The sequence below is a fragment of the Zonotrichia albicollis genome, chromosome 1 (assembly GCF_047830755.1).
Source record: "Zonotrichia albicollis isolate bZonAlb1 chromosome 1, bZonAlb1.hap1, whole genome shotgun sequence".
NCBI classification, from domain to species: domain Eukaryota; kingdom Metazoa; phylum Chordata; class Aves; order Passeriformes; family Passerellidae; genus Zonotrichia; species Zonotrichia albicollis.
In genome coordinates this window covers 20,225,246-20,252,890 of record NC_133819.1, presented here as the reverse complement: position 1 = coordinate 20,252,890, position 27,645 = coordinate 20,225,246, and the positions used below count along the sequence as shown (strand labels likewise).

At 39.3% G+C, this 27,645-nt stretch overlaps 1 protein-coding gene across 4 annotated transcripts in view; it reads left to right on the top strand.

Moving 5' to 3' along the window:
* Window positions 1–27,645, top strand: part of CACNB2 (calcium voltage-gated channel auxiliary subunit beta 2) — a 245,447-nt gene that overhangs the window by 9,494 nt on the left and 208,308 nt on the right. For all 4 annotated transcript variants that reach the window (XM_074535284.1, XM_074535278.1, XM_074535270.1 and 1 more), the window contains exon 2: window positions 997–1,089. In XM_074535284.1, coding sequence (XP_074391385.1) covers window positions 997–1,089 — 93 coding nt within the window. The remainder of the gene's footprint in view (window positions 1–996; window positions 1,090–27,645) is intronic.

Genomic DNA, 27,645 nt, shown 5'->3' with positions numbered 1-27,645 from the left:
AAAAATCTGCCAGTATGAGGTTTTAAGTGTTTCAGCCTGCACTGGAGCCCTCCCTTCCCCACCATGAGAACCAGTAAGCTCCGGCCCACATCTCTGAAGGTTGCACAGCCCAGAGGTGGTGTCGTGGCAGAGTTTACAGTCTACACAGTTTGCACTCACACAGAAATAAGTGCTTGTGAATTACATCGTTTTGAACTATTTATTTTTTTCCCTTGTAATTTAATGAAAAAATATTTATTGATGACCCATGTTTAATGCACAAAACAAATGACTTTTTGTGGACACATGGATGCATTTGCTTTGTTTCTAAACCATGAGTTTCTGTATTTCTAAACAATAGTTTTAAAGTTTTGTTTTGGCCAGCCATAGCTTTCTCCTCATGTCTCTTTAAATTCCTAGTAGATAAAAGTAGATGCCTTGCTTTTTACTAGCATATTACCCCTTTCCCAGTTACACATATAGTCCTTTTTTATTGTTATACTGCTTTTACTTTCTTGAACTTATTGTAAAAAAAATTATTATTGTAAAATCTCTCTGAGTTGTAAGATTGTATCAACAAGTTGTTTGTCACTTCTTGCTGTGTAATGTTCCCTCAGCTGACTTGGCTCATAGCTGTGATGTACTGGGGGCTGCTCCAGTACCTCCTTTCCTGCCTTGTTTATTTAAACTTGCTGCACAACAAACTGTACTTTTTAATCACTGTGACTTAGGTAAATAGTGCTGCATCTATGTGAGTCTATAAATATGTTTCTGAACCCAAATGTGAAAAAAGCCCAACAACAGCAAAGCGTTTAGGGCTCAATTGACCAAGCCTGGTGAGCAGTTGCACATAAATCCCATCAGTTATTTACTGAATATGTGCTTATTGATTGACACAAAGCTGATCATCTGAATCCCTGCTAGCTTGGGAGACACTGGAAGCTTTCTGTGCAACACAAACTAATGCTGTAATGCTGTTTCTCTAATCTGTAATTTTTTGTTTATTTTTTTTAACAGTCCTATGGTAAAGGGGCAAGAAGAAAGAACCGATTTAAAGGCTCCGATGGGAGTACATCTTCTGACACTACCTCCAACAGTTTTGTACGCCAGGTATGGGCTTTCAGCTTCTGCAAGAGTGGATGGCTTATTCGTGTAAATGTTCAAAATGTAAATTTTCATTTATTTTTTGCAAGTTGTCAACTCAGAGTGATGCTGTAGTCTGAGAAATAGCAGAAGTCTCTTCTGGCACAATGAAAAATATTTGGTTGCTATTGTTTTGATCTTGGCATAAAAATACTTTTTCATTTCTCATTCTTTTCCATGTATAGTAGTTACTCTTATTTTTGTTACTCTAATGCTATCAGGTGATTAAAGCTGGAGGAGGAGGCAGAGTCTGATGGAAGTGCCTAAAGTGGCAATATTTGGAATAAAGAATCAAAACCCTACCAATCTTCAGGGTTTTCCTGCTCAAAATAGTGCTGCATGAGGCAGTGTTAACCTAGATGCTTTCCTCCCACATCCCAGTGTTATTTTAAGGCAAGGGTTGGAGGGGAAATCCTTGGCAGTATTTGTCCCCATTGCACTGATGCTGGAAGGAGCCTGTAGAAGATGGGGCAGTGGTGTGGGCTTCCTTTCTGTGTGTCTGCTTCAAAGGGGGAGATCCTGGTGGAACCCCTGGGGATCCCAGTCCAGTGTGGGTGCTTGCAGGACAGCTCCAGCTCATTCTGGCCAACAGAGGGTGGCTGGAAGTGTAACCAGAGCCCAGAGTGGCTCTGGTGCTACTGAGACTGTGCTTCTGAGGAAGGAGGGTGTGTGTCAATGGACATGTGGTTGACAGCTTGGAAAGCAGAAATGGTACCCAGAGCACCAGAGTGGCTGAGCCTGTGCAGGCTGAAACACAGTTCTTCATGCCCAGGTGATGCAAACCATGGCATCTTCACTGCACACTTTGCTGTCTCTTTCAGAGAGGTTCTGAAATTTGGGAACTTTCATAGCAAAGTTTTGGGGGCATTTTTACCATAAGCAGGCATCCCACCTCCTTCTCTACTGGCTTGTTCTGCGTGTCCCTTCATCCCAAATTATTTAATGACTCCATTGATGTTGCATTGATTGTATCAGTACACATCTCCTGTTTACAAAATTCTTTGACTTTGTCCTGCTGTGATTGTGTTGGTAGGGTTTTTGGTAGGCTGAGGATTTGATAAAGTCAGGCCCTTATTACATCTATTGGTAATCTATTCGATTACCAATTGAATTACATCTATTCATATTTCATGTCTAGGTCCTATCTGTTGGACCTAGACATGAAATATGAATTGATCATGGGGTTTTTCAGTGGCAGTATACTATATATCAAGGTGATCAAGTAAATTACTTGTTTGGGACATTTTGTCCTGTCTTAAAATACTGTGAGTCTAAGTAGTGTTGGAGAGTAACAACAGGATCTCCCAGTTCCAGGAATCTTTGTAAGGAATTCTGTGTTGCTGTTTTCCTTAGCTCCTTCTGGATGTTCAATTCAGCCTGGAACATTTTTAGCAGAGTATGAGTGTTTATTTTACGCCAGCTGCACATGCTTCTTTGCCTTTCTTGTTTACCTAAATGAAATCTGAAGTTGGTCTCAAGTATCTCCTCTTGCTCCTTTGGTCATGGTAAAAGAGGATGCAGGGCAAGGAGGATCCAAAGAGAGAGGATCCACAAGGAGGGGCATCATCAAACCAAGCAGTGATGGTGAGGTGGGCTCCTGTAGTCATTGGACATCTGGTTGTCTCTACAGAGTGTGAGGTTTATCAGATCTCCAGAGCTACCATAGGAAGCAGGTTTGGTGAGCTGTACACTGACTGTGTCTGTATCTTTCTGAGGGCCTTAAAGGGAGTGTGACATTAAGTGTAGATTTTTATAGAAGAGATTTTGTTTTATGAAATAAAATTTAGTAATTACTTGAGTGATGTAATACAAATGATTGAAAGGTGAATAGGCTTCTGTGAAAAATCAGAGATTTAATAGATTGCTGAAGCAAACTCAGCTTTGAAATGGTATTGTCACTGAAGATAATGGATAAATAATTAATAAATAATAAATTAACAAATAATTAATGAATAAATGTTACATGAAATTGTCCAGAGTAAATTTTACAAAAATTCCCACAAAACATTCCTACCAAGTAATGTACAGGCAGAGGCATTCAAGTTGTAGCAGATGCATGAGAGAAATAAATGCCTCTTCACAGTTGCTGCTGAGACATTTATGTCAGAGCTTGGATTCCATCTTCAGCAGGCTTTCCTGCTCTCATCCTTCTCCTGGGACAGCTTGGTTCCTCTTGCACTAAGGAAGAATTGCCACCAACATGACCATGGTGCCCAGTGTTCCAGATATTAAACAGAATGGGGGCAGAGTTTTCTGCTGGCTCAGCTGCTGTGCCCTTCCCAGAAACTCTCTTGCTATACATATTATCTCCAGCTATCTTGCAATATATTTTACATTGCAATAGCCATTTATTTGCAGAAAAAAATATAAATCCATTAATTTGGTGTTTTTCTAAGATGGTGAAAATTGCAGAAAAGCAGGGCAGATGAATTTAAACCCTGTTGTTTTATTTTAGTGCTGTATTAAAAAACCAAGAAATAAGTTCTTGCTTAAAAATGAATTTGTGGAGTTGTTTAATGGGGGTTTTGATCTAGACATAGGATACACCCAACCTGTTTGTTTCAGCAATGATTATGATGCCTATAGCTGCCTTTTGTTTCTCCAGCCTCCTTTCCCTCCCTCAGTTCCTGTTTCCTTTCCCATTTATTTCTTAACTTCTCCTGCTACTTTTATGTGCATCGCTACAAGTACTTCCCTCTGCACTGAGGAAGGAATCCTGGGGTTGTACTGAACATTTTTCACCAGGATCTGTCTTTCTTAAAGAAGAAAGAATGTTTGCAAGGTGCTTTTGTGTGATATTTAGCTGGCCTATCCCTGAGCTGGGGGAGCCGTGAGAGGTGTGCAGGTTCTTGTCATCAGTGTCAATGGAAAGTGGCAGTTCCTAACACAGAAATAAACTGTGGCTGGATAAAAGAAGACATACATCTAGTCCTAAGGAAATGCACATGGAAGGCAGTTGAGGTATTTGGCAAGAGCAATGATATAGGATTCAATCTTTTGAATCCACAGAGTTGCTGGGCACTTAAGTTAAAGCCACTGCAGGGGGAGGGACTTCATATTTATTGCTAACATTGATAAACTTTATTGTCTGGGTTTTGGTATTTCCTTAAGGACATATGCCCCTCTTGCTCCAGTATATATACCCAGTGACTTTCCTGCCATGCATACCACATGCTACAGTAATAAAAATTATGCCAACTTTGTACTCTCTCCTTCAGATGAAACTAAGTAACATTCAAATTGCTTGAAAACTCCTGCTGTTGTATAAGGAGAATGAAATGTGGTCTGCACAGCCCTGTGTACAATGATCTTTTCCATTTAAATCTGTATTGTGGAGTGCTGAAATAGAGCAGAGCAATCTATCCAGTATTGTTTCTGATGTGTGTAAAAGAAGACTTAAACTGGAGCAAAAACATCTGTATATAATATACAAATTAAACCCCCATTATTTTCAGACCAGTTAGAGCTCCTTTGTGCTGTGAATTTTATGTATTGATAGAGATTTTTATTATAATTTTCACTTGTGACACTATAATATGTATGAGATTTTAGGGGAATGTTTGGATCATGTTCTATTTGTTTGTTACAAAAAAAAAAAAGTGTTTGTTTTGTTTTGTCTCCAGCATGTTATTGATGATATTTGAGCTTAAAAAAATAACAACAATTTGGCCTCCTTTTTATTTGCTAGCAACTACTGCTTGTCTTTTCAACAGCAGGAGAGGGAAAATTTTTCCTCTCTGTTTTCTTGTGAAGTTGTATTGGCAATTAAGCTGTGTATTTGGAAAGCAGAAGCATCATTGCACAGCAATCAGCTCCTAACTGAATGTAATAATGTCTTTAGGGAACCAAAGGACATTGTGTTATATAGTTTTCATCATCTTTTTTGAGCTTTGGAGTGATAAGCAGCTTGTTCTTAGGGTTAGTTATGAAAGACTGAATTGGATTTGAGCTCTAGTTGTTGCCATTTTGACTGATGCTTGGTAATGATTTTTTTCCCAAGGGTTTCTTCAAAATACAGATCAGACAACATGTTTTGCACACAACACTATGGCACTTCCCAGGACCATCATTTTAAGCAAATTGCATGTTCTGGTAGCATTACATATTTTGTGGTTGTGCTTCTGGACCCGTCTTTGTCAAGGTTTTATTTTAAATCGTAATGATTAATCAGAGAGGCAGGTTAAGTTGTTGGGATTTTTATGTATTGCAAAGGCAGATTAGATTGTGAAATAGGCTGTTGTCTATGGACTGGCTTACAGAAATATTTAAGGTTTTACAAATCTGGTTTTTTTTTACTTTAAATATTGGCTTGATGCCTGTTGTACTGTGTTCACTCAAAAACACAGCTATAAATAATTATGTAGGGAATTCATTATTCTTCTGCTTTCCTCTAAGGACTTTTGCCTAGCTGTGTAATTACCTATTGAATTTTATGAATGGTAAAACTAAGATTTGCTCTAAAAACCAATTTGAAAATATTGACTTAGTTTTGCTCATAAACATGCCTCTTAATCTTACTTTCACCAGAGAACTGGGCCGTGCCAGAAATGTTTTCCTCTTGTTTTAATTGCTTTTTATCTTCCAGATGTAGAGCTTAGCTTTAATTTTTAATTTTTTTCTCTCTTCATGCGAGGAAGAGCTTATGTATTCAGCTCATAGATGCAGCCTGCAAGTGAGGCTATGCATTTACAGGCTGAGCCACAAAGAACTGGTGTAGAGTGGGCACAGATATTCGCTTTGGTGTTCATGCCCAGTACTCACAATCTTAGACTGAAAACCTGCCTGAATTTAACCTGCTAGGACTATTCCTGCTTCTGGAAGACTACATGTAAACCAGATTGTGGCTAGCCAGAAGATCTAAATAAATAATTGCAAATAGGGCTCATTTGCCTATTAATATATTCTTACATCCTTTGTGGGCTTCAAATTATGAGACATGTTTTGCTTGTAGAGAGAAAAAGGAGCTTTGCAGACTTGCCATTAGCTTTTATCCATTAAAAAAATGAGGTATGTGAGGCACTTTTAGAGTTATTGTGCAAATACTGATTATAATGCATAAAAATATGTACCTGCTGCTCAGCTCAATTTTCTCATCTCCTATTTCTGTTGCAAATGTCTGGAGTTGTTCTGTTAGATTTTTTTCTGGTCTCTTTCTGCAGATTTCACTGAAAGCCACATCAGTGATTCTTCTGGCCTGTGCTTGCTATTGTAGTTGCATTGAAGCCTTACATAAGTGATAAATTCTAGAAAGTCTGCTTCTTTCAAGCACCTTAAAACTGTTATTATTGTGGTGCCTTATATTTTTCACCAGAAATTGCAAGTTATTAAAAGAAATGTATAGCAATTGTATAAAGCCAACTTACAGTGAGTTTGGCATAGGGAGTATGATGTGTGCACTTCTCTGTTCTTCTGGTGATTGTGGGAGCAACCAAACTTCCCTCTGCAGGCCACTGTGAGACTTCAAATCCTGGGCAGCCACTGTAGTTTCAGGGTGACCTGCTGTTTGTGCTGAGCAAAGTGAATCAGCTCTGAGTCCAATCCACTGAGACTGCCTGTTTTTGATGCTACTCCAGGAGTAGTATTGGCATGGGGAAGCAGCTGTTTTTTATGTACTTCTTGTTGTGTGAAGTATACCAAGTTCACAGCAGGGGGAGGAACTTGGAGCAGTGCAGGTATTCATAAGAATATGTCAGTTCAGCTGTTGATGTAGAGTTTCATTTATGGCTCATAAATGAATGAGTAAATTGTTCTCAGTTCCTCAGTCATGGTAAAAAGCAGTTGGAAGGGGTGGGGGGAGGAAGGACAGCTTTTGGAAGAGGCCTGGGTTGGGAGCACGGGGCTGGAGGAAGGGAGATGGAAGAAAAGGACTTTCCCTTCTGATGGCACTTGTGGAGCTGCAGACGTGGGGGAAAAAATCATGTTAGGCTCATTGTGCTACAGATTTCCTGAGCTGTAGTAAGAGTTTGAAAAGTCTCCTTTTTTGGCCTGGAGAGAATAGAACAGATGCCCCTATAAAGCATGGGATTTTGGCAGGCATGACTGGAGGGGAGATGGCTGAGAAAAAGCTGTCAGAAAGGAAGTTCATTTGTGGACTTCAGTTCTTTCATGGGCCCTTTTTTGCCTCAAATGGTTTCTAAGAATAGAAGTCAAAATGTTGCCATGTGTTTAAAAAAAGCCCCACATACCCTCTAACCAAAACAAACAGGCAAAACATCTTAATGCTCTCCTGACATGTCCGTTTATGCTTCTTGTAGCAGGGTAAGAGAAAATTACTGGGGTGGGGAGCAACTAAATGTAATTCTTTATAAAAACAGAAGGGTAGGAGCTCTCTTTATAGCCTCGAATGGGTGTACATGTTTGATGTTACTCTGCATGCAGCTGAAGTCAACACATCCTTTTCCAAGGATCAGTGGAAGTTTTGAAGGTGGGGCTCATACCTGATGTCTGCTGAGATGATTGCCAGCATTGCTTTGGAGCTTGCTAAGATGGTGGGTGGGTGGTGAGAGGTGTCTGAGAGGTCAGACGTGGCCTGCTGTGAGAGAACAAGGGAGATGCAAGCTCTGAAGGGGGGTGGGTGACATCCCCGGGGTGGGGGGCAGCTGTTGAACCTCCTTTGGCATTCCCATTGCTGCTGGCTGTGTGCTTCTCTGGTTCTGTCAGGGAGAGGGGGAATGGGGCTCTCCAGTTGCTCAGTGTCTGCCACAGCCATCACTCAGCCACGTTTGGCAGCATCAGATCCATCATTTTATAGCAGGGCCTTCAAAAGGTGTGACAGGACTTGGGCATGGCTGAGCAGGGGGGTTCTGCAGGTGACAGAGCTGCCTCCATGCAAGGAGGGCGAGGAGGAGGAGGAGGCAGGGGCTCAGTTGTTAGGGCAGGCAGAGGTGTGAGGGGGTTTTAAGCATTTAGCAAAACTGGTGAAGGATTTTTAGAGACTCTTCTGTCACAGTGGATGGCCCATGGAATGAGCAGAAAGCCTAGACTGGGTTAGGCTTAAGCCTTTGTCTTTGACCAAATACCTTTATAGCTGCTGATTTCTCTCTGTGTGTCCACATTTCAGCTTTGTTCTAATCAGAGTGGGCTTTGCAAGAGCTGAACCTCTGAAAAGCCTTAGAGCTGTGCTGCGAACCTCCTTGCCTGTATTTGCTGCTTCCTTGTGTGGGATATAGCAGTTTTTCCTTTTTCCATGGAAAAACTACGCAGTTGTAAACAGTTAAGATCAAAATTAGGAATAGGATTGAATGAGAATCAAGTGTTTTGTTTTATTTTGTCCCCTGCTTCTCCCAGAAAATTCAGTGTGGTTTCTAGTTCTTGTGTGCAGCATTGTCTATAAATTTGTGGTGAGATGCAAGGTTTATTGTATGCTATCATGGAGTCTTAAAGTACAGACTTACAAAATATCTGCAATGGAAGAAGGTTTCTGATGCATCTATTTAATTATAGTGAATGCAGAGACTGTAAAAATGTTCTGTGAAGATAAATGCAGTATTTTTACAACTTTTACTTATGGGCCTATCTATTTGGAAATTTTTTAACAAGGCCCTAAAATATGGGGGTTCTTTTTAGAAATAACATATTTTAATTCACTTGCAAATTTCAGTTTATAATTCCATTTAAGTGCATCATAAACAATTGTTTAGTTCCTGAAATTTTTTCTGTAATTTGAAATATTGCATTGATTTTCAGGGCTTGCATTTACGCTGTGTGTTTTGATTGGGAACAAAACACCTAACACAAGGGAACAGTTTGATCCTCTGTAAAGCAAATGTCATCTTCTGCTCCAAAATGCAGGCAGATTCCTCGGAAAATAACTGCTGTTTGGCCAATGTGCAGCAAGCTGCTTCAGTTTCTCTCTGTCGTGAAGATGAGCTGCTCCCAGTTGCTGGCAGGGCTCAGGGAGTAAAGAAAGATCCCTTGCAATTAGACAGGGAAATTTACTGAAAATTTTGTTTTTCACAATACTCCACCAGTACATTCCTGCTTCAACTCAGGAGTGCTTAGTTTCGTCCCTCACTAATAGATACACTGCAAAATGTACATGCCATTTCTGTTTAGTTAGTCACAAAATTGCCAGTTTTATGGACAGTTGCAGCAGAGAGCTGTCTCCTCTTGGGCTATGTGTTTAGACAGTATTTCCAGTGCTGATTATATGTTCCTGTATACTTGAATGTTGCTTTTTTTGTGTGATCTCACTCAGACTTTGCTGGAATACTAGGTTCATTGAAAAGATTTATGCTCCAGTATTTTTAAAATTAATTGTAAACCTTCTCAGGAATTTAATTTTTTTCTTTTCTTTTTTTATTTTTTGTAAATCAAATTGTAACATGACATCCTTGTGAGCACAATGTAGTGAGTGTTGTTTCCACTGATGGTCACATAATATTTTAGTGCCCAAATATGGCTGGCCTGAAAAACAGTAGGACCTTAAGCAAATCTAAGTATATAAAAACACTTCTTTAAAATCTGATATTGTAGAATATCTGAATTCTTTTTCCTCTGCCAAAGGAAATAAGTAATCAATAATACTATTCAAGTGTTAGTATTCATTCTAAACACCATATAAACCTGTATTGCACTGTCTGTTAAATGGTTTTAATCAGATGGTTTACTAATAGGATAATCAGGTCTTGAATAGGAAAGAGAAATAATTCTTGCAAGCAGGCTGGGAGCTGAAAGAGGGAAGGATGGATGAAGTGAAAAAGGCATGAGAAAGATGAAGTGAAAAAGGAGAAATATAATTATACATGCTTTTGATATTCTTCCTCCTATTGTCTCCACTGGTGTTTCTAAGTTTTCAGTTGCTTTGCAGATTTAACCTGGGGAGTCTATTGCAGGATGAAATATAACCTTGTCTTTTATGCCAAATTACCTTTAATTCCTATGTCTTTTATGTTAGAAATATAGCTTTAAGCCATGGTTGATCAGATGGCTCTCAGAAGTGTCCTTATCAGATCCTGCTTTTTAATGGACTGAGCTGAAGGCAGGCATCATTGCTCCCGTGGAAACAGTGAAGCTCAGCTAGTTGGGTTTATTTTTCCTACAAATGGAAGAAAGTACAGCATATGTTCAGTAATCTCACCTTGCTACTTTTCTAAAAATGTGTTATTGCATGTGCAGTCCTCTGAAAAATCAGTCACTTTGTCCAATTTCTTTGACCTTATTTATTTTTTAGGAAACCTTTTGAAAACAGTAATGTGTCAAGGAAATGTTTGTTTATAATAAGGAAAGATTAAAGACTATTTCAGCCTTGTCCTTGAAATAATTGCTGAGAAAATTGCCAGAGTTAGTAATAGAGTTTAATCAGGATTTGGTTGGTTTTAAACACCTCTTTCCAAGATTAGCTACAATTTTTCCGTCATCTGCCATTTAAACTGAAGTGGGAAAAGGACGCTTTCCTAAGCTGCTTGTATTGTTAAATAAAATGCTGAAATAATATGTTAAAGTAAAATTTCCCATCCTTAGGAGAAGTGATGTTTGCTCAAACTCCATAAACAGTTTGAAGATACTAAAGGTTAAAATGTGTAAAATCTTCATGTTCCTGTTATCATCTGAGAAAAATGAACAGTATTAAAATGCTATTACAGACATTGCAAAGAAATGAAAGCACATCAACAGATTTAAACAATTATGTTGTTACTATACTTTGAAATCTGAATTTAGAAAATTAATCAACACTTTACACAATAAATAAGTGTGATGATAAATTATGGTGTTGAGATAAAGCGTTGGAATGAGATGACAGAGCCAAGTGAAAGAGAGACAGCATCATTTTGAGGCCCAAGAAGCAGTGATTCATTGGAGATAGTCTGGAAGAATTGGCAGTGTGCCATGTGTGGTTTTTTTTTTTAATGGAAATAACTTAACTCTGGAAGGTTGAAGATTTTTTCTAGTCTTACTGATTAACTGCTGATAAACAAGAGCTACTTAGAATGATACTTGCAATTTTTGCACAGTTTTCAGCCTCCATTTGATATTTATTTATTTTAGAAAGATTCCTTGCTGTTTGAAGCACATAGGAGTATCACGTTTTTCTTTCTTGCAACTTTTTCCTACTCAGAGTTCAACTGACAACTAACTTAATTCGGTCCTGTAATATGCCTGAAAGTCAATGTGATATGATCCTGTTTAGCACAGTATTTGGGATTTAATCTGTTATTCCTTCTGTGAGGAATCTGCTCTCTGCTGTGGCAAAGTTCATTACTCCAGCCCAGAGCTCAGGCCTTACACTCAGAAAATCCTTTGGTCTCCAGTGACATGGGATGTCACACTCTCCTTGTTAACCTACACCCTCTATTTTCCCTTAAAGCAGGGGCAGCTAAACCTAGGCTATTTCCAGCATGCATCAAGTGTGTATCATGTGGAGAATGTCCTATTAGTTCTTAAATTTTTGGAAGGGTAAATGGAGCCCAAAACCACTGGAAAATGTGTATTTTTGATACTACATCTCCTGCTTGTAACTGTAGCTGTGGTTGTTTGATTGTTGATGTGGCAAAGCACTTGTGGGTTGCTTACATTTAGCGTGGAGTTACTAATAGCCAGGGGAAATGAAGAGATGAAGTAATAATGAAAACCACTGTTCCAGTGTTTGCTTCATTAAATAAAAGAGAGAAAGTTCATCCATGGGAATAAGCATAGGATGTTACAATTTTGGGAGATGTGTGCATCATTTGTCCTTTTATCAACGCTGTAAAACAAAAGCCCCAGTTCTGAAGGGAGTCGTTGCTGATGGTTCCCTTGGGGTTGCTCTGAAATGAATCTCCTTGTACTGTGCTTCTGACTAAAGACTGCAGCATGTTGGTCAGAGGGTAACATTGATCTTTTGTTTTTCTAATTTTCGTGCTGTAAAGTGCTAACCTGTTTAGACTTGCCAGTGCTGTTGGTTCTGCAGGCTGTTTGCAAGTAAAGACAGACCTTGGCCGGAATAAATTGTTATCTCTGCTGTTTCCATGACAGTTTTAATTTTCCCCCATTGGAAGATCTGTAGTCATCTTAAAACACTGGATCAATTTGTGCATCCAAAAAGAAGAGTCCTTGATTTAGACATCAAATTACCTCCTCTTACTGCTTGAATATTTGGTAGATGGACTTGGGGAAAATCCTACCTCTAGGTTTTAAAAATTTAAACAGAAAGTTTCTAGGCAGACTTGGCAGCATACATAAGATTTTATTTTTCACGTTAGGAAAGTTCACTGTATTTATAAAAACATTATTCATGTTTTTTCAGAACACATGCTTGAAGTCAAGCAGATGCACCTAACAGTTAATCTGGCAAACATTTACCTCTGCTTGCTCTGAGTACCACTCAGGGATTTTTCTCTGCTAGCTCTTTATAAGGGTTTTTGAAAGGTCTTACCAATGTGGTACTGCCATCTGTGGAACTGGATCTTAACTTGTTCTTATTTGTACCAATGGACTTCCCTTTCGAGTCTGTTTAACTGTGTATGCATAACTAAATTTTTCTGTGAAAGTGGTATTTTAGTGGTCATTCAAGAGTTGGAAATACAGTTTCCCTTGTATTTCCAGGAAGACAGGATCTGCCTGAAAATGCATCATCAGTTTTATTACACAAGTTATCCCCAAAACAGAACACTCTGAAAATCTGAAATGTGTATAAACCCCATCTCTGCCAACTTGGGAAAGTGCTTTTCATTGTTTTGCACTTGTTTGGCAGGAGTATTGTCAGCCATGGGGCCAAGGAGTCATACTGAGATGAGGGTGAGCTGCTGGAGAGCCATTTTTCAGTGCTGCAGCTCCCAGACTATGCTTGTGCTGCTTTGCTGGGCCAGTGGGGCTGCACAGGCTGCTCAGCTGGTGCAGAGGGGGTCTGGATGCTGTGTCCCACAGTGTCCTCTCCAGCCCCACGTGATGCTGCTTCAGTTTGCTTTGGGTCAAGTGCTGCATGCTGCTTCAGAGGACTGTAGGAGTGGTCCTGGGGGTTTTTCCTGTTAACAGGACAGCCCCTGGCTGAAGAGTGTGGTTGAATCATGCCAAAAGCCATCAAATGTAGATGCCACAGTCCCTCTGGTTTTGCCCACACTGTGGGAAGTCCCTGGGTTGGGAGCATGCCCTGTGTGCAGCGCAGCAAGCAGGGATGCACGTAAGCACCATTGCCTTTTCCCTCACCCTGCAGTTTCCCTGGAAGGGAAGCAGTTTGCAAGGAGGCCCAGCCTGCTGTGTGTTCCAGAAGTTTCTGAGTTTGGGCAATGGCTGGACCATTTTCTCCCTGTGACTGCTGGACATTTCTCCCACACTAGCAGGTGTCTTGTTGGCATGGGTGCCCCCAGCTGCTAACAGGAGATTTCAAATCCTGTTTCAAAAGAATGTTTTAATGAAAAATGTATTAGAAATCGTGATTTCAGGTGGTGTTGAGTATGAGATAGGTCAGGGAGCAGACAGAAATGGAAATGAAGGCAATGTGTCAGCACAGAGAAGAATTCCCAGCCTTTGTAGCAGAAAACCCATAATAACAGGGTAAACAATGGGAAATTTTCCCACTGTGGCTACAAACATTTTACAGGGCCCATTTGCTGTATAGGATATTCTAGGGATTTCAGAATAGAACCAATTTATCAGATTGCTAGCAGTCTGTTGTTTGTTAGGTCTCTAGGCACCATAAATGAGGGTGACTGAGGCATTTGGCTAAATGTTGTTTGCTCCTTATATGGTATATCACTGCAATTTAGGAGAGTATCTATTAATTACTATCCACTTATGCAAACTTGTCTGGTTTTTTCATGAGAAGATAGGGTACAATTTGAACTATTCTATTTTAGAATCTTTTTTTGCCTTGCTTTTATCCTGGATTTCTTAGGAGAAATGGAGAACCTGGTACATAGTCTGTGTTGCTTAGCTAATTTTGCTTGCCTCCAGTGGATGCTGTTGGCATTTAGCAGGGAGGAAAGTACTTTTTGAGCTCATCTGAGCTAGCAGCATTCTTGTGTGTGCTTAATGGTTATGGAGACAGACCATCTCTTCCAGAAGTTGATTTATATTGCCTAAATTGGTCTTGTGCTCTGGAACTCTCCAGAAGAAGGAATTGTAGTCCCACTGAGTGCAGGGGGAACATCAAGGAACTGGCTTTCTCCTTTATCTGCCTGTTATTCTTGCTGTGAATGGTCTCTCTTGCTCATGCCTGTGTCTGACACTCAGGCTTTCTTCTGGGCTGATGTTTCTGCAGCTGTTTAGCATTAATAGCACCCGTTTAGCTATTGAGCACAGATTCAGCATGCATTGCTATACTCTTTTCTGTGTCTGTACATCTTATTTCAATGGAAACCTTTTGTATCTGTTCTAATCATATGTTCTGATACCTGTGGGGTGTGGAACACAGCAGCACATAAGCTGTTTTTAATTGTATTGCTGTTCTGCTTTTAGGCGTGACTCATTGCTTTGGAGACTGAGTTGATAAAAATTTTGCACATCACATTAATCTAATACTGTAATTCCTGAGAAATATTACACTGAAAAGCCCATTGTTCAGATGGTGCATGGTAACTTTTACTCTGTGGAATAATACTGTGGTCTCCATGAAACAATCCTAGGTGTAATTTTCTTGCAAATAAAAATAGAACACAAGGATTTTACAGAAACCAAAAAAATGATGCCTTGGACCTCAGATCTCAGGGAGAATTGGATCAAGAGTTTTAAGAGGCTTCAGTTTAATTCTGTTAGTCATATGATTCATTGTTATTAATATCAATCTTGAAGCTTTTCTGAACAGCGACATTTTTCTTTCTATTTCTATATAAATCTAGTAGATTGATGACAACCACCTGATTGACCAAGATATTGGTTTTAAAACTATTTTAAAGGCTCTTGTTTTATGTAGTGGTAGTCCATAAAGGGACAAAATAACAATAAAAAAGGGAAAACCTTATACATCTTTGCTCCCCTTTAGTTTTATGATTCTCATTTAGACAAAATTTTTAATGCAGAACATAGCTAAATGAGCTACTTCTAAATTTTTTTAGAACTAAAATCGATTATCATCTTGTTTCACTATTTCTTTTTACTTTGTCTTGGAATAGTGTCTCATGTCTTCCCTGCTTCCCTCCCCGTCCCAAAAAGCCCAGCCCCAAAAGAGTTAATGGAGGGTCCCTACAATCCATTTTTGCATATAAGAAGTTTTAAAGGTGAGGAGAAACTGAAAATAATGTTTGATGTGGCAAACAATCATTCCCAATATTAATTGTAATAGAATGTGTGCATTGTAGGAATGACAAGCAAAAAAGTAGGAAACAAAAACAGTGGAGAGAGCACTGGGAAACACTTGATCATAGTCAGTCTTCAGCCTCTCATTTCAAAGACAGTAACACTAGGTCAGTTTTAGGCCTGCTTTTTGGGATCTGGGCAGCCCACCTCCACGTGAGCTTGGAGAACTCCTGTCTGGAGCAAAAGCTTAGTGTTTGCTGTAACATCCTTCAGGATAAGCGTGAGTTTGCAGCCTTTTTGTATCTTCTGGGAGTAATATTTTTGGTGTAGTAAAGTTGCTATGGTAATATACTAAGAATGAAAATTCTGAATGTGGTAAAATGTATGGACAGTTCTTAACTTAAGCCACACTCCCTGGCTGTAATTTTTTTAATGCTGTAAGAAGGCAGCATGATGAATTGCACATGCAAGTGAAGCTGAACTTTGCTTTTTTTTTTTTATCCATATGGTGTGTATGTGTGTGCTTGCTTTATTTCCTTTTTGTCTGGAGGACATAAAAGTAGTTTTCTTGCCCTGAAGTTGTGGGCAGACTGGTGGGTACCTGATGTGTGATTTTAACCTACATTTTCTGAAGGGCAGGGGTCTATGATTTGCAGTGATTACTTGTTTTTCAGCACATGTAAATGACATCTGCACTCTTCAACATTGTGTGTGTTCCAGGCACTTTCTGTTAATTGCAAGTACAAACCAGGCACAGAAACTGCAATTTAAGAAATATTTAACTTGCTATAATTTGAGATTTTGACCTCCAGTTTAGATTGGAGAGTATACCTACATGCAATTCAGTCTAGTAGGTGGTGTTTTAACTTGTTTTGGTTCAAGATAGAGAAATATAAATGAGTGAGGAACGGGTAAGTTGTATGAACATAATTAGCTGTAATTGTGGGAGATTTTTTTATTGCATAGACTACAAGCTTTGTTATTTGTGACTGTGATTTCCCTGATCCTGAAGAAATGCAGACTTAATAGACACAAGTGAAAGTGGCTGTATCTTCGAGGAAAGGCTCTTGCTCCCTTGAAGCAGAGGCAGCTGATGCCTGCAGTGACCAGGTCTGCATGGGCTGTGGGCAGCTGTCCTGGTACACTGAGGGAATGTAGAGGCACTGGTTTGTAAACTAGTACATCCTACTCTTAATCCTTCTTTTTGAGCCCTGCTTTGTTTCATAGTACTTTAGGCCATTGGTATTTGATTTATTTTATCCTGTGAGTTAAAATCTAGCTACTGTGTTAAGAGCAGTAATAAAAGAAGTGTCCATCATTTACTGAAGATTTTCACAGTAATTTTTACATATATATTTATTCAAAACATTGGGAAAACAAATTCTGTTTGCCCTACTAGTGCTCTCCAGCAGGTCTACCTCTAACTTTGTGTTGCTCCACAGTTGCTGTGCTCCAGGTCTTAGCCTTGCTGCCTCCACACCACATTGTGTCATCCATCTGTTTCTTTAGCTGATAACATACAGCTATTCACAGAACATTGATCAAATTGGTGCCATTGAGTAGTGTTCTTAGTATATCTTTAAATCTGGAGGCATGCTTTTTTTCTGTTCCTTGTACAGAACTTATGCTAATTCTTTATTTATTTTACCTGTGGAATAACCTGGACTTTCCACCCTGATCAAAAAATGCTGGCTGCCATGCTAAACTACTTGTGAAAGTTAAACATATTTCATTTTTATTCTTGCTTTTGTGGGAGTTTTAGATACACAGACTGGTTCTAGTCATGATGCTTTTAAATTTATGGCTTTGTTTTTGCTTGACAAGAAAGGAAGCCAAACTCTATAAGAAAATAAAATGTTCTCTTCTCTGGGATCAAGATGCATTACATATAATATATTATGCAGAAATCTGTGCATTGTTTCCTAAATCATGTGTGTTTATTTCCAAAACTAAGCAAAATGAAACATGAACTGTAATGGTATAAAATAATGAAAGGATGAGAATTTTTAAATTTTCTCAGTAATGTCAAAAGTTAACATGATAGTTGTTTGTTTTTAGATATGGGAGCCGTGACCAAAAGTCTGTTTTGATACCATTGTTATTATGAGACCAAGTGGCATTTTTTATTTTCATTTTCCATGTATTTTTTTCTGAGTAATCTAAAAGAATTATCTTACTGTCCTTAATATTTTAGATACAGATGCTGAGATATAAATCTATCCAGACAATTTGTGAAAGGCACTGAGGCATGTATATATTATCCTGAAAAAATAATCATGGACTGACTAAAATTAACTCCCATTAGCTTGTTGTTTCATTTGCATGCTAAGCAATTTAAAAAATGTTTTACTGTTAGTCTGCATGCATTGTTTAATATCTACCAGGTACAGCCTCTTCTGAATAATTCTGCAGGAAAGTAGTTGAACAGTATTAATAATACTAATATTATTGTAATTACTGATTGGTTACTAATGATTGCACCAATTATTAAGTTGCCATAATACTTTCATAATGGAGCCTCATTTATGTAACTTAAGTTTTATAGATATACTTTTCCTTTAAGAGATGTGGCAAAAAAGAAATTTTCTTTTTTCTAAAAAGGAAGTAAACAAATACATTTTTATTGCAATTCTGTTAGTTCAGAAAAATGCTAATTAAACACATTAAATTGATTGAAGATGTAGACAGCTTTGCTCTTTGCTTTTCCATTTGTCCTTTCCATTCAACTTTTCTAATACTACATATTTGGTTGCATGCATTCAATAGGTAATCTTCTTATCAGAAGCTTGCATCATCTTCTACTTAAACTGGATTAATCTAGTTAGTGAATTCTACGACAGTATGTCATTTGGTGTGCCACTAAATGGAATTCCCACTGTGTAACTCTCCTTCTTCGTGTTACTTGAGCTTTGAGCCTGAGAGCTCCAGCAGTGTTCTGAGTCACACCACACTGGTCAGAGTTTGAAGGTCACAGATCATATGATAATTTGGGTTGGAAGGGACCTTTGAAAGTCATCTAGTGCTATTTCAATAAGCAGGGACATCTTCAAATGGATCAGGTTGTTGAGAGCCATGTCCAGCCTGGCTTTGCATGTTTCCTGGTATGGGGCATCTGCCTCCTCTCTGGGCAACTTCTTCCAGTGTCCCCCTGCCCTCATCATAAAAGCGTATTCCTTGCATCTAGTCTAGATATTACATAGTCTGAGATGTAGTTCCCTTCCCATCTCCTCTCTGTGCTCTTGAGAATGCTGGCACTGTGGTAGAAATTTCTTTCCATGCCTGTTCTTGTCCCCATTTTGGAGTTACTTTGAACTTTAGAAATGATTACTGGAAGCCTCAGAAAGACTCCTTGGACCACACTAGTATCAATGAACTAAAGCTCAGTAATCCTGAGTAATTTGTATCAGTTTTGGCTCAGTCTCACCCCTGCAATTCTAGAACTCTCTTCTCAGAGGACCCTCTGTGCTATCTTTTGCCCATAAGTCACTGCTAAGGTAATTCTTTCAAGTACAATGAAATCTGTTCTTTAATAGATGCAGCTCATGAGCAGAGTAAAAGACTGCTCAGAGTGGTGATTTTACAAAAGGACTGTTTTTAAGCAGATGTGTTTCCTGTTTCATTCCCTGGGTGGGAGCAGGTTCAGGTGTCTGTAACCATTCCCTGCCAGGGCTGATGTTATCATCACCAGGCTCCCTCTGCAAGGAGTGCTCTGTCCTGCTCCACACCAGGGAGGAGCAGGATGGAATCTGCTCCTGGAGAGGAGACAGGGGGCCCAACGCTGGACAGGCTGCAGGAATCAAATATTTCAGATGTAGAGGACACACTAAGTCTTAGACCCAAGGATGAGCTGGAAACAGCTCCTGTGGAAGAAATTCAAGACCTTAAACCTGAGGATTCGCAGGAATCTGCTCCTTCTGAAGCAACTCAGGACCCTAAACCTGGGAGTGGACAGGTACAACAAAGGGATAACTGTACATTAAGGTCTGGGGCATTTTTACAGTTGCAGTAATGTATTTGTTAGCAATTTTAACAGTTATACTGTTTTCCAGTTATACCTGAGAAGAGTTGCTTGGGTTTTATGGATTCAGCCTGTTATTTCTAAAAGTTGTGACTGTGAAGCCCCAGAAAGGTGGTGCAGATCATGGGAACCCTTTTGCTTTAACTAGGCAAAAGTTTCTGTATGCCACTGTCATCTTCAGGGGGGTTGAGTGGAATGAGAGTATCTGTTGCAAGCTGACCTACATAGCCAACTTACAGGTGTAATGCTGAGCACTATCTATAATGGATAAATTGAAGCTATCCTAACAGGAGAAGAACTTTTGTGTGCAGTTGAAATTTCTGGCCTCAGTTGAGAGTGAGGCTAGAAGTATGATTGTTCCTATCTGTGGTATTTTTAGTGTTGGTTCCTCTGCAGAAAATTGCATTCTATTTGATATCACAGTTCATGGAGAAACATGAATATTGAGGGCTTCAAGTAGAGCAGGTGTAACATAGGTTTTCTTCATTGGAACAAACTTAAATTATTTTTCAGTGTTGCTCCAAGCAAGTGAAGAAAAGATCTCAGGAATAGGAGACAGGCTTTGATGACTGGTCCTGGTGATCTGACCTTTTACTGCAACGCAAATCTTTGCTTTTCTGTGTTGCAAGAAGCAGATGTCCAAAATTTTGTACTGGATTCTTGCCCAGAAATTTTTTTGTCTTAATGTTTCTCTATAAAAATTTCCCATTTGTATGAACTGTTCAGCTCTCAGTGCAGCAGGCATTGAAACATCTCCTAAGTGCCAGGTGAGTGTCCCACCCAGCAAGTATTTTCCTCCAAATCAGTAGTCCAGATCTACCAGAAGCTGGATCTCAGCCTGCTGTCTACATCCTGAATGGGTGTCTTTGTGTTTCCTAAATATTTGTTTTGTGATAAATGCTTTGAGTTTCTTTAATCTGAAATTTTAACCAACAGTCCTATCTTGAATTTGAGAAGTCTGTCCCAAAGAAACTTTTGTTAAAAATATCATATTGTTGCTAAAAGTCTAGCTAACAGATTGACTGCTTTTATCTGCAGTGTTGTTCTTCTGAAAAACTCTTAAATCAAGAAATGTCAGGAAGAATTCCTTGTCAGAATGAAAAGATGACTCTTGTTTCTGGATGAAAGAACAGTTAATAATACAACAAGAAAATTATCAAGTGTCTCACAACAATTGACGAATCTGAAAACATTTTTTACAGAGTGCCTGACTTTGCTGCAAAATATGAGCTTCTGATGTTGAGGGTTTGCTTCTTTCTTGTTGAAGATTTGAGTCTTAGGGCAAAGGGTCAGGGTGAGATGGTTGTCACTGGTTAAGTGTGACATGCTGTCACAGTTGGCAGCAATGCAGTTCCATGCAGCTGCTCCTGGCTCCCCCAGCAGTGGGATTGGAGGAGTCAGAAGGGGAAAGGTTGAAAACTTGTGAGGTGAGGTAAAAACAGTGTAATAGCAAAAGGAAAAGCCAAAGCCACATGCACAAGCAAAGCAAAACAAGGAATGAATTCACTGATTCCCAAGGGCAGGCAGGTGTTCAGCCATCTCCAGGAGAGCAGGTCCCCATTGCTCAGGGATGGGGACTTGGGAAAGCAAACACCATCACTCCAAATGCCCCCCCTCACTTCCCCCTTCTCCCCCAAACTTTATATACTGAGCATGATTTAATAGGATCTGGAATATCCTTGTGGTCTCTTTGGGTCACCTGTCCCAGCTGTGTTCCCTTGAACCTCCCATGTGCTCTCATCTCCCTTGCCACTGTGACAATATAAAAAGCAGAAAAGGCCTTGGTGCTGTGTAAGCTATGCTCAACAACAAAAACATCTCTATATTATCAACCCTGTGTTCAGTACAAATCCAAAACACAGCCCATAGCAGCCACTGTGAAAAAAATAACTCTACCCCAGCTGAAACCAGCAGATGTGCAAATACTCGGAATTTGGAGAACAAGTGCTTCTGAAACAGGGCTTTCTTTCCACGTCTAAAAACGATTTCTTGGTATGACCAGACTCATAATCTTAGCCTTTAATAACTGATTTTCCTATTGGTCAAATAACTTCTTTATTTACAAAATGAAAATATTAAGTGTGAGGGAATTCTGAAGTTGCACTTTAACAGTGCATCTTTTATATCTCTTTATCCAGGTAACATTCAGTGTTGCTGAATGTAAGATATGATTGATTAATGGGCAGTTGTAATAATGTATCCTGTATTCTTGAGGCTGGTTTTTAATGCCACATTAAGAGGAAATCAGTCCCACTGGGCATCTTCAAATATGGAGTCACGAAAGGGCAAGGGTTATTTTCATAACTTTGAGATTTAATCTTGGCATAGTTTATCGCTTTTCTCTGATGCTTCTGAACATACATTTTCAGAGTATAGACATACAGCTCTGTGCAGGCTCCACTTTGGCACAGCCGTCCCCTTTTCTTTGTTTAATAGCTGGGAACAGTTCTTGCTGTTTAGTTCTGTAATGTTTCCTGAGTTCTTTTTGCTGTTGCTGACTTCATGTGCAGAACCTCATGTGTTTCAGGGTTGTATGTGTACATGGCCCCTTTCAAAATGAAACAATTAATCATGTTGATAGAGTTGAAAAATTCTTGGCACATGTACAGGAGTTCTTTGCTTATATTCAGAAGATGTTTTTCTTTGTTTTTAAAACTCAGCTAATGTACATCCCAATATTCTTTAAGGTCTCTGAACACTTAATTTAGCTAAAAAAAGATGGAATTCATTAGAAAATATGTTCTCTGTTTGGAAGTTTCTTCATCTTAATGCTTTGAACTAGATATAAATAAGTTTAGAATGATTTCCATTAGTGTTTTGATGTGAGGTAAATGAAAGCAATAAACCATTTATGAAGAAATAAAGAAAGCTATTGTTAGTAAGCATACAAGATGATAAATCAATGCTTTTAAAAATATTTCTGCCTTTTTAGGACTGTCAAGAGGCAAACTTTCAGTGTATTCTGGATACTAAGCACTTGCATTATATAATGATGTGTGTGTAGTTCTTGAACTTTTAAAATAATGTTTAGTTTATGAACTTTTCAACTTGAGACACAGCAGATTCTGCCTGGTGACAGAAAGTAAACAGAAGTTAGAACCTGCAGCTTCATTAGATGCCTAGACTAAATACAGTTTGTTTTCTAACAAAGCAGTATGAATGCTATTCATTCCCCAGCCTTTATATTGAGGGATTTCTGGTAGATTTATGGATCTTGAGTGTCTTTTTCTTTCTGTTTCTTTGTCTCTCTCCCTCCTTTTAATTTCTGGCATCATTTCGTATGACTCAGATATTCCACTATTCTCTCTTTAAAGTGCCAGTAGTGCTTGCAAGAAATGCCAATGTAATGGACTAGGAAATTCTGGTTCCTTTTCACTAGAAACAATCCAGGCTAGGCAGTGGCCAGCCAACATCATCACAGAGATGAAAAAGCCACCATTTCTTACCAGTCTTAGCCTATGAAATGGGGAATCCTTAGTGGCAAGTGACTGCCCCTAATAATAGCAGAATTATGTTCATTTAGGGGAGCCCAGCCTGAATGGGCACAGGAGAAGATTGTTTCCAATGTTGTTTCCTGTAAATTGTGCATGTGCTTAAATAAGAATTAGTGAAATGCTTAACCAAGTATTTGGGGTTTATTGCTGTCAAGGTGTTCTGCATAGCCTCTTGTGGTTTCCCATTCTGCACTGTGTGCTCTGCTCCTCCTCTTGTGGTTTCCCATTCTGCACTGTGTGCTCTGCTCCTTTTCTCCATGAAAATAACGTCATTGATTGCTCCAGGTCACTCTAATAGATCTCACCTAAAGAAACTATGTTTGATTCAGATGGGCTCCTTGGCAAAATCTACCAGTTTCTGCTGTTGGTGCTTTCTTTGGATGCAATCAGAAAGAATCCCTAAAAGGAGCTGGAATCTGCAACACTGGCTCATTCCCAACATTTGTTATATCATGCCTTCTTCAGGGAGTGCAGCTGTGTGTCATATTCACATACATTCAGAATACATTATGAATGGATGTTGCTATTTCCCAAAAAATGTGCAGCGCTTGTTTCTGTTTGTGATCAGGAGCAATTTAGGTTGATAATAAACTTGGAGGAATTAGTAGTGGTGGATATCATGCATCTGATTTGTGTTTGCTCTTCTCAGTAGCATCTTGTCAAAATTTGCAATTCCCTTAGGGGGATTTGTGTACAAACTTTGAATCATGTGTGAATTTATTTACAGGTCAGACTGCCTAATGGTTTGTGAGCTTTCCATGAATTGCTTTAATTGTAGTTGAAAGGAGCCAAAAATCGCGACAGTTTTTTCTAGTCTGGAATAAGGATTGCTACTCCAGCTGGTTGTAACAGGGGTCACTTGGACATGGGATAATGTCCTGTGTGATTGGGACCAGTGTTATTTACTGTGTTCATCAGTGACTGATGAAGGGATTGAGTGAATCCTCAGAAAGTTTGCCAGTGACGCCAAGCTGAGTGGTGCAGCTGACACATCTGAAGGATGGGATGTCATCCAGAGGGACCTGGACAAGCTCGAGAAGTGGCCCATAGGAATCTTATGAGTTTTAACAAGATCAAGTACAAGGTGCTTTACCTGAGTTGGGGCAACCTCCAGTATCAACACAGGCTGAGGATGAAGAGGTCAAGAGCAGCCCTGCTCAGAAGGACTTGGAGTGTTGGTGTTGTGAAAGGTGGGACATGACCCAGCTGTGTCCATTCACATCCAGAAAGCCAAACGTGTCCTGGGCTGCACCAAAAGAGATGTGAGCAGTATTTCGAGGGAGGTGATTCTGTATAATTCTCTATAATTCTGTACTGTGAGGGTGGTGAGGCCCTGGCACGGGTCGCCCAGAGAATCTGTGGTTGCCCCATCCCTGTAAGTGTTCAAGGCCATGTTGGATGGGGCTCTGAGCAGCTTGGTCTCGTGGAAGGTGTCCCTGGTTATAGCAGGGGAGTGGGAACTGGATGATCTCTAAGGTCCCTTCCAGCCCAGGTCATTCTATGATTTCATTGTGATTGGTGCCTTGGAGGGTCCTGCTTTATAATTGTATCATCCTGAATCTCAAACCAGTAACAGGAAATGATTTGGCTCCTCAGCTGCCCTGCAGTTTATTCCTTTGCATGTCGGTACTTGAGGTAAGCCGTTAGTTTTGAAGGTGAATGTTCCATCAGGAAACAGCTGCTTCTTACAAGCTGTCCCTGCCGTGGTCAGTAAAAGGTGGTGTGAAAAGAGGTGAAGCAAGTGTGCTTCAGGACTTACCTTACAGAGCTGAAGCCCTCCACAGTCACCGTCTACCAAGGCCAATGTGAAGCCTGTGTGAGCAGCTGGAGAATTATGAATCATTGCTCATAATGAGTAGCCATAATTCAGGCAAATATAAGTGGTGACTCAGGGGACACTGAATTGTGAAACAGAGAACAGCAGATTAGTTTCAGAGGGGCTCAGCAACCTCCCTTCAGCAAACCAAGGAGTGGAAAATGGCACATTAAATGCCAAATGATCCAAAACACAAACTCAAGTTATTTGCAGGATTTCAGATGTTAGATGAAAATGAGAAGGTTTCATAAATCAACACCAAGATTTTAAGAGGAGAAGAAACCATGAGGTTGAGATTAGTTTACAAAAGGCTTTTTCTGAAATCAGAGCACTGTGAATCAGGTTTATTGTTTGTGTCTCCAGTTACTTTATTTAGACCTTACATTATCTGAATTACTTAAGCCCATTGAAAGTGTGTTATTACACTCCGGTACTTATGTGGTTAATGATGATCATCACAAATTTCTTCTAATTTTAATGGTAAAAAACCCTTTCACCCACTTTGGTGCCCTCCCCTCATTTTTTAAAGCTGTGCCATCTAAATTTGTTCTTACTGACTGCCCAAAAAGCTGTTAGTCTCACCTAATTTGTCTAAATTCAGTTTCTAATCCTTTGCTTGTGTTTTGACATTTTCTGCTAGATTAAAGACCTGTTTACTGTTATAAGCCCTTCCTGCTCCAGCTTACGTGTAATCCTTGTTCAAGTCACCTCTTTAACTTTCTTACTGCAATAAACAGACTCAACTGCCTTAACATGCTTGAAGTAATTTTTCTGGCACTCCTCTAAAGTTTTACAGTTTTCATCAGCAGCCTAAAAGATGCGTGGATGTTTGTCCTGCACTTATTATCACTTAATCTTGGTAATAACCGTAACACCACCTACTTGCTCTCTCTTTACATTTCTGTGTGGGTCCAAAATCATGTTCACCTTCTAAGCTACAGACCTGCTTAGAAAAAGACCTTTTCTGTGAAACCAGTATTGTTCATGATCCTTTCTAGTTTGCTCCTTTCCAAAGTATTCAAGTATTACCTAGTTCCCCCTTAAAATAGATCTGTGTGCTTGGCTTGAATTAATTTAGTCAGGCCACGTAATTAATTTAGTTTCCACGTAATTGCGTCATCTCCAATGTTTGTGGTGTCCTAGATTTTTCAGATTAACCTACCAGTGAAGTAACAACTTTTCTGCTAAACCATTGTCTATTTGGCAGTGCAGTGGAGATCTTCAAAATGTTAATTTTATGCTGAATTTGTGAAAAACTGAGGAGGGTCTGGGAAGCAGACAGAAGGGGATGGTTCCACAGTGCAGACGGGTGAAATCTGCCCTTTGCCCTCTCTTCGTGGCAGTGGTGACATCCATTCAGTGGATGTGAAGCTTGTCATGGGGCAATGTGCCCAGGTAGGCTCAAGACACCTGCTGTCACCTGAAGTTGAGGTAGAGGTAGGAGAGGACACTGGTGTAAGCAGGGAGCACTGTGGTGCTGCCCAGAATAGGAATCTGGTGCATGAAGAAGCTGGGACATTGGCTAATGCAATGATTGGGATATGGAAATACCCAGGGCCTTAAGACAGACCAGTGTAGGATTTCCTGGTTTAGGCTGCCATTGGCTCCACTGAACTGCTCTGAGCCCATTTACCATCCTTGCATTTACATATTAAATGTGTCGTGGTTCTGGGCTACATATTTAAAGTAAAATGTAATCATTTGCATTTTGCTTTTTTTGTCAAAATCTTTTTTGTCAGTGTACTAAACACACAAATCTGAAAAAAATTTGTTTAAGTTAAAAAAATAATTGTAACATCCTATTTTTTCCCTATGAAAAGTTCTAACAGGAGATAGCCATAGCTAGAAGTACCAAGCAAATATTTTAGAACAGCAGAAGAAACCTAGTGTTGTGCTGCTTTGGGTAGCATATGACAAAACTGGTTAGAGTGCTGTTTGAGAGCTAAGCCTATATTTTCAAAGATAAATCCTACACAGTTAAACAGCTAATGCATTATTCATGTGATACTAGGGAGAGCTATAGATTTCTGCAGATAGTTCCATATGGCTGGCCAGAGCAGTAGTGTGGAGTCATTCTTGCTGTTGCTTGCCATGGGGAAACTTGATCAGGATGGCATCGTGCTCTTGCTCACCAGTTTAGAGCCCATCCTCAGCTCTGCAGAAAGCCACCAGACTGTAAAATGCAAAATGGGAAAGGCAATGAGAAGATAATAATTTTTATGGAATTTTTTATAACAGTGGTTCAGTTTTGAATAATGCCATTTAATGGTTGTGTGTTCCTGTATTTGATATTTTAATCAAACGATTATTTTATTTCTTAAAAACGCTCTAGCAGAAATGTTTCTAAACATGTATATAAAGAATAAACAGATAAAAATTCTAGATAGCCTTCAGCTGCATATTTTAGAGGAAATTTTTAAAAAGTTACTAGGCTTGGCTTTTTCTGTGATACTTTCTGTTGTTTTTTTTAAAGAATGTCTTCTAAATAATAATGCATTATTATATAAATATGGACATTAACTAATGTTTGCTTCCTTTAAATTATTTGCTCATTGAATTTGCTCTCCCAAAGTTATTTGTTATAAATATTTTGCTGGTGTCCAAGCAGTGTTTAAGTAAACTTTCTAATAATGTCTGTGAAGTCTGACATAACAGGAAATTTGTTATGGTTATATAAAGGTGGAACTTAAGATTAAGACACTGGGGCATGAAGCTTTTGGCTGTGAAGCTCAAATGTTCAGTGAGAGAGTATACCAGTGTTGTAGGTTTGACTTAACATGAACATAAAGGAAACTGCTATAAAAGCAGATAGTTGGAATATTTTATTGTTTGTGGAGACTGCTTTTTCTAATGGCATGGAAACTGGGTTACGTGTATCCCCCAACATTCTGTTCTCCACTAATGTCCAAATAGTTTGAAATGTCACATAACCTTTAATTTCATGTATTTTTCTGAAGAAATGCCAGGAATAATTTTAACTTTAGGGCCAGAATTGTATAATTTCTGTCTGTATAGTGTCTAGCAAGTCAAACTTCGATATTTGG